The 7160-nt window shown below is 42.0% G+C and overlaps 1 protein-coding gene across 1 annotated transcript; it reads right to left on the reverse strand.

Moving 5' to 3' along the window:
* Nucleotides 1–326: 326 nt before the first annotated feature.
* On the reverse strand, nucleotides 327–2195 carry LOC147900833 (BAHD acyltransferase DCR-like). Its single transcript, XM_087376508.1, has 2 exons — nucleotides 1727–2195; nucleotides 327–1623 (listed from the first exon to the last, which is right to left on the reverse strand). The coding sequence occupies exons 1-2, from the start codon at nucleotides 2159–2161 to the stop codon at nucleotides 706–708; spliced, it is 1353 nt and encodes a 450-aa protein (XP_087232634.1). The 5' UTR covers nucleotides 2162–2195; the 3' UTR covers nucleotides 327–705.
* Between the last annotated feature and the right edge of the window lie 4965 nt (nucleotides 2196–7160).

A 7160-nucleotide genomic window follows, 5' to 3' on the forward strand; every position in this document is an offset into this window, starting at 1 on the left:
AGCCACTTCTTTATACCCGCTGCACTTATTTCCTAAAACCCCATAGAATCTCCCACACAAATAACTTTCACTCTATACGAAAGTATATCTTTCATACATATAGTATTTACAATGATTCATTCCACTCATCCTCGCAATATCTTAGAAAATGAAATTACGTAGTAACTACTAGGCTATCACTTGATACTCACTTTTATTAAACATACATAGAATTACTATCAATGGCAAATAAAAGATTCAATTTTTTACATCATAAAACCATGTTGACATGGTATTAAATGTCCTTTCAGAGGCTAGCCATCTATTCATTGAAGCCAACTTTCCAATTATTTCGTTTACAATGTACTCTCCCCTTTTTGTACTCCCTTATAGTTGAAGAGATTTCATTTAGCCATTTCTTTTACAATGTAATCCTCCATATGTAACGGTTTTCTTTAGTGTGTAAAAGACTCAAAAATACTAGCAAGCCCTTTAACTTTAAAAATCACTTAATAAGCACTTCGAAAGAGATAACTTTTAGTTACTCACCTTTCATACTTGTATGCTTTCTCTCTTGAAAGAGTGAGAAAGCCATATAGTAGAAATGTATAAGTAGGCCTAGGAGCGTCAAATAGAGACTTTCCAATGCTAGCATTTTTCGAAACCGATCAAGATAAAGGCATTCTGCGAGTGCGCCGAGTTTTCACAACTTTTTTTGCCAACGGATCAAAATGAGGTGCACTCTCGAAGTGAGCAATCAGGGATGGAAAGAAAGGAATGGTCATGGAGGAGGCGTTCCATGGTGGGCATGGGAAGGGCGATGCAGACGTCGATACTCCCTTCCCCTTGTGCCCCTCCAAACAAGGCAATTTCTCCATTGCCTCTAATGCGAGCACATCTCACACAAGCTGGTCTTCCCCATCCAAACTCCACCTCGTACACTGGAAACCTCGGCGAGCTCCCCACATTCACCGCCACCATCCCCTTTTCCCACCCCTCGTTCATCACGCTCGGATCCATCACCTCTGCCTTGCCCAACTTCCTCCTGAAATAGTTGTCGTCCATCGACTCTATCACCTCGTGAATTCGCTTCCCTGTTTCCCTCAGTGACTCGCTTCGCAGTTCCCCCGCCGTCGCCTTCACTACATCCCTGAAAACCGCGTTCCCAAAGTAGGCCGCCGGTAGCGGCGGCACTAGCCTCCTCCGGAAATTTGCTATCACGAAGAGCCCAGACTTGGTTGCGTCGCTCACCCCTCGGGCAGCTGTAAGATGCTTCCACACATGGGCGCACAGTGCTTCGTAGGATGTCAAGGGCGGTTCTCCGTTTTCTGAGGTTGAAAGCTTGAGCCTGTGGATCGCGTCCCCGCTGAAGTGGAAGTCTCTCTGCGCAAGGTCTTTCGCAGGTGGAGGTAGGTCAAAGCTTGCGCCCGTCGTGATGGACCGGACTCCCTTTACGGGCTCAGGAAGTATGAGTTTCTCTGGTCCTAATTCTGTTCGCATGTGGAGAGGGGGCATGGAAATAGGGAGCCCTCTGGCACATTCTCCCCAGGACTTCATGAAATGCCACAAAGAATGGCCATCGGCGATAGCATGACTGTGCCCCACTCCCACAACGATACCCGCGTCGTCTGAGAACCTGGTAATCTACGAACCGATACCAAAGGGTTTGAGAAGACATCGTCGGCGCTAAACTGCTAACAAAATTTGGCTGTGTGTATAAAGTCATGCGACGCCAAAAGCTACATACCTGCACGGAGAGAAGGGGAAGATCGGGGCCAGTCCATCGAAGGACGTCGCCCATAGGGGCGAGCTGCGTGAAGAAGGCTCTGTACTGGAAGCCGTCGGCTTCGAGGGAGGAGAAAGGCACATCGACGGAAGCTTCCAGGAATGGAACACCAGCGTCGTTGCAATCGAGGGCGAGTCTACCATCGGGCTGTTGGAAGAAGCGGCCGGACCAGGGGAAGAAATGAACGAGAGAGAGGGAGAGGCTAGACTTGAGGAGGGCGAGGGAGGAGGGGAAGGAGTGGGGAGGGAGCTTGAAGAAGAGGATGCGCTGGTTGTAATGGAACCAACGCCAGAAAACGTCGATGGTGGAAAGGAACATAGTTTGGCGAGGCGTTGGGGAGGAGGGGGTGACTATGGAGGAGGAGACTAGGGTGACAACGGGGACTTTGGACTCCATGGCTAATTGAGCTCACTCTCGCTCAAGGGCACATTTCAACCTTCACACCTTCTTAGAGCCCTCGTAGGTTCATTTGTTTCGCCCTCCAAAGGGTCTTAGGGATGGGTTGTTTTTTTGGTTGGTTGCGTTGCTCATGTGGGTTTTAGCGAGTGGGTTAGTGGGACCACGTGGGGTTGTTTTTTTGGTTGGTTGGGTTGCTCATGTGGGTTTTAGCGAGTGGGTTAGTGGGACCACGTGGGTTAGGTTGTGGTTAGTTTTGTGGTTAGCACAAACTTGGTTAGTGCATACCCTAGGGTTAGGATACGGCTAGTGGTTCGGTTAGGGTTGTATGTCACTTTTAGGGATGGTTATTGATTTGGTCCACCATGCACTTTGAAAAAGGCCCTTTACCACACTATACAAATCTTACTTTGGGATCTCGAGAGAGTAGCCTTCACATTAAGGTGATTTTTATTTGTTCCAAATAAAGGGTAGAGGGAGTTTTCTCTTTTGTGAGGCATGTATTATTAGTAGGGAATAGGAGAAAAACTCGATGTAAATACAGGGCATTTTTTATTAATACATTCGGTCGTTAAAAAAAAAAAAAAAGATGTACACATGGGTTTATTCTTAATTGTGTGAGCACACATTATATGCACAAATTTTAGTCGTGCAATCAAAGTGGTTGCACGTGAGGGCAAAATGCATCCTAGTTTCAAGTGAAGACACCATTTTGAACCTCGTGCCCTAAATTCTTGTGGCCCAAGGACATCAACGTGAACTCTAAGACACTCTATCAAATCAAAGTTTTGTTATTCTCCTCAACTACTTGTAGTCCTCCTAGCTGCTTTCAAAAAAAACACGTCTTCAAGGCATCCTATTTATGAGAGCCTTGACTTTTGTCACCAATTGGCCTTTTGGGAGATGTATGTACTACATGTTCAAAGTCTTCCACTACCAAAAGAAGGTTCCACTAGAAATATGATTTGTTGTCCATTTAATGACTTTTATAACCAAGCAGTGAGACACAAAAGAATGAGCACCTCAAAGTGGTAGTGTCACTCTAAAAATTTTCAATAGGATGCCTCAAAACATGTTATCCTTAGCTCATTAGAAGGTTCCACTATAAATATGATTTGTAGTCCATTTCATTTCCTGTTTAATTCAAGTAGCGAGATAAACTAGTAAGCACATTGGGGTGATGATGTCATTCTCAAAGATTTACCCAATATGTAAGTAGCTAAGGACATATTAAGAAAAGTGAAAAAATGTCGTGAATTTGGGGCTCTCCAAATTGGTTGAGTAGCTAAAACTTGTGCTCTTTTATATCTATTTCATTCAATGGAGCTTACTTGAAATTCTTGACTTTTTCTCTATTCACGTTAGCAACTTCTTGCATGTTTTCTATTGATTATGAAATGTTTCCGAGCAAATTGAGCTGAAGGGTTTGTATGGGTATTGTGATTCTGATGCATCACATAAGAGGAGGAGGCTACAACAGGCGATAGAGGTTGTAGATAAATTGGTGAATAGTAATGTCGACATGGACCATGTGGGTAGAGATCAAATTCGTTGGGGTGTTCTCAGTGCAAGTTGGATAGATTGAGCAACATTAATGTTGACATGGACCATGTGGGGAGAGATCAAATTTGTTGGGGTATTCTCAGTGCAAGTTGGATAGATTGAGCAACATTAGCTAGTTCAAGGAGAAAGGAAGCAAAAATTCATCTAGTACGACCTCCTCTTCAAAGGAATCATGGCTTTTGTACTAGGATAAAGTAGCCTCAGCTCTCATGATTTGTCTCTTTGAGATTGCACAAATGAGAGAGAGAGAGAGAGAGAGAGAGTTTGTCTGATGAATCGTATCATATGACCATTAGTCTACAAGCTACACGTAGTGTTAGATGAACCATTCAAGCCTCAATGATTCATCTAACCACATGTGTGCATGCGTGCACACACACACACACACACACACACACACGACCAGTTCAAGTATGTCCTTACTCTATGCTTAAAAGTTGAGAGTATGCATATGTATTTTAATGATGCACAAGTTATCATCATAGCCTAGCTACAATCTAGACTTATGCTACTTGTGTTCCTTGAGTGCACAACACCTAATCGCACACTAGCATATATCTCTCCATTGTAGCCTTCTGAACTACATCATCTATTCGCATGTCTAATCGATCTTAATCGCAACCTTCCAATTGCATGTTGGCATGTAACTCTTCATTGCATCTTTTTAGACTACATCCTGATAATATTTTTGATTTGTTGTACATTGTGAGGAGTACTTGCAATAGCATACAATTGCTTTGTCAACCCCCCCATCTCCCAATGCTTTGTACTTTTAACCCCATTCCCTCACCCCTCCTTGAGCTTGCACAAACTTCTAGAATCATGACTCTCTCTCTCTCTCTCTCTCTCTCTCTCTCTCTCTCTTCGTGCTAGCATTTGCAAGTTTGCTTGCAATCGTGGCAGTCCCAAGTTCCTACATCCATTTTGCTGCCTATTTTAACCCCGTAATCCAATATCGTCTACCTTTCACACACCAAACCATTGGTGGCAGGCTCAGTACATGGATGAAAGATTAAGAATCCATATTGCTTGAAAACATCCAAAAGGGATCATGGAGCAGTTCATCTTGTTTTGCAGTACCATAGTTGTTGTTTTTTTTTTTTGCAATACCATAGTTGCCAACACATGGAATGTGAATCGTTCAATTCAAGGTGTACTTGGAAATTCTTTAGGGTGTGGAAGATTGCTAGGGGAACCTCTCTAATTATAGAAGAGAGAGATTAGTTAATTAAAGTAGGGGTTACCCTCGACGATGTTTTCCAAGGTACTAAAGTGTGACAAGGTAGTACAATAAATCATGCATGACCTCCTCGCCATGATGGAAAGATTGTGAGATGGAGATCAAAATTCAGTAAGGAATTCAAAGGCAATATAGGCAACGAAATGATGAAAAATGGGGAGGTTATTATAGAGGATATTATAATTCCTAATTAGGTGCATGCATTTCATATACGGACTATAGGTTCAATTGCTAAAGGCCCTTACCTAGTCCGTCACAATGGCATAGTTTCCATGCTACCCATGTCTTGACTTTGCGCAACATGATGCAAAGAAGAGCGTGTTGCAAGCACATATACTTCATATTCATTTTTGTGCTTGGATAAAGTGCAAACGCTCCATCAATTCATGATCAAGTGGAACTATGTCAAGCCTTGAGTAGTGGAAAAAACCTCACTAAGTATATGAAAAGGACACATATTTTGAAGTAGATGAGTATTTTCTAGTTGATTTCAAAGAACAACACAATTTTGGCTTGCCAAAAAATATGTAGGCTATGGTCCTTTTTGTCCTTATAGGGGAATTCTAAGGTATACCTCTCCACAATGAAGAGCATCTCATTTGTATTCTTTTGAACTCTTCTATTGGAGGGTGAATGGCTTCATTATTTCCAAGTATGGATTAGATATGTATTGACTATTTGAACCAGGTGGTGCTGAGGTTTGGTAAAACTAAATATCTTTGTTAACATTAAGCCTTTGTTTGATGGGTCTCCATCTCTCCACCATGAAAATCATCTATTTTGGATATTTTTTGAAATACATAGTAGACTATGGGAGGGTGATTAGCTTGAATTTAGCCAAGTGTGGATTGGATATGTATTCACTACTTTACTAGGTTGGTGTCATGGTTTTGTAAAACTAAATGGATTTGTTGACATTAAGCATTTTTTGGATGGATTTTGCTCATTTTTTTAGGCATGCTTGCTTTTTGGTAATCCTCCGCGTATTGGAACCCCTTTGTCCATGTTCTTGAAAGGTGCATGAGTAAAGGTAGTTGATGACTCAGGTATCAAATCACTTGATCAACAATGCCCACATCAAAGAGGTAGATTTATATTCTTGATGCATATCCACCGGCATAACTTGCAAGGCTCCCTTCTTTTGTAGCAACATTATGAATTGGTCAAATAGAGGGTTTTCTTAGACTTAAAATTTTCAATCAAAATCAGCCATGTACTTCTTTTGAAAGCTTATCTCCGAGGGTGGTGCCAACACCATCAATGCACTGAGGAGTCAGGCCACTTCCAATATTGCATTGCCCTCCACCAGCCAATATTATATTGGGTTTTATTCACCTTATTCTTCCATCTCACCATCGCAAGGGCTCCCTTATAAGGCCCTTTTTGAGTTCAAATTTTTTGTAATGGAAGTTGCTAAAATATTTAGATTGGGAGCCCCTTCTGTCCCATCGTTCACTAACATCATCAAACTAGACCTTTTGAAAAATAGTTCATCTGATGACTTTGGTCGCTTCACCATTTCGAGGATATTGTGAACACCACATAGAAGAGCTACCTAAACACTAGATTCATCTCTTGTTTCTTGTAGTTGAGCTACTCTCAGGGCAGAATGTGCCTGTAATCTATCCAATATGTCTCTCTTTCCTTCACTGTCCATTCCAGCTGTTTGTTGAGCAAAAAACATTGCCACATCGTGACAAACTTTTTTTCTCTTTCTTTCATTAGTAGTGAGATTAGACTCTTGAAGCCTTGCTTTGTTGCGTTGTTCCCTTTTTCTTCTCGCTTCATATTCCCTTATAACTGTGCACTGGTTTCGAGCACAATAGGTGCACGTTAAGGATGCAGGGATGGAGCATCTACACAAATCATTATAGCTTCTTGAAGTCATCTGCATGCCCTCCATGTTAAAGAAAGTATGCCTAAACAGTGCAAGACAATATGTTTACAGAGAAATAAAACAACCGAAGAGCATGAGTGAGAGAGAGAGTGTGTGCAGGCTACGGTTGCTTAAGAGCATCAATCAAGAGACACCTGATAGGAACTAAACCCACAACCATGTTCTTGTCTTCAGACAACTGGCCAAGCAGAGAGCATTACCTGAATTGCAAAATTAGCACAAGCAATAGTGCGTTTTCCATGAATGTGAATAGACCAACATTGTGGAAGGAATTTCTTGGAACTGTTTGAATTGATATC

Source organism: Dipteris shenzhenensis, chromosome 6, assembly GCF_047967505.1.
Source record: "Dipteris shenzhenensis isolate YYH24624 ecotype China chromosome 6, Dip_SZ_1.0, whole genome shotgun sequence".
Classification (NCBI taxonomy): Eukaryota; Viridiplantae; Streptophyta; class Polypodiopsida; order Gleicheniales; family Dipteridaceae; genus Dipteris; species Dipteris shenzhenensis.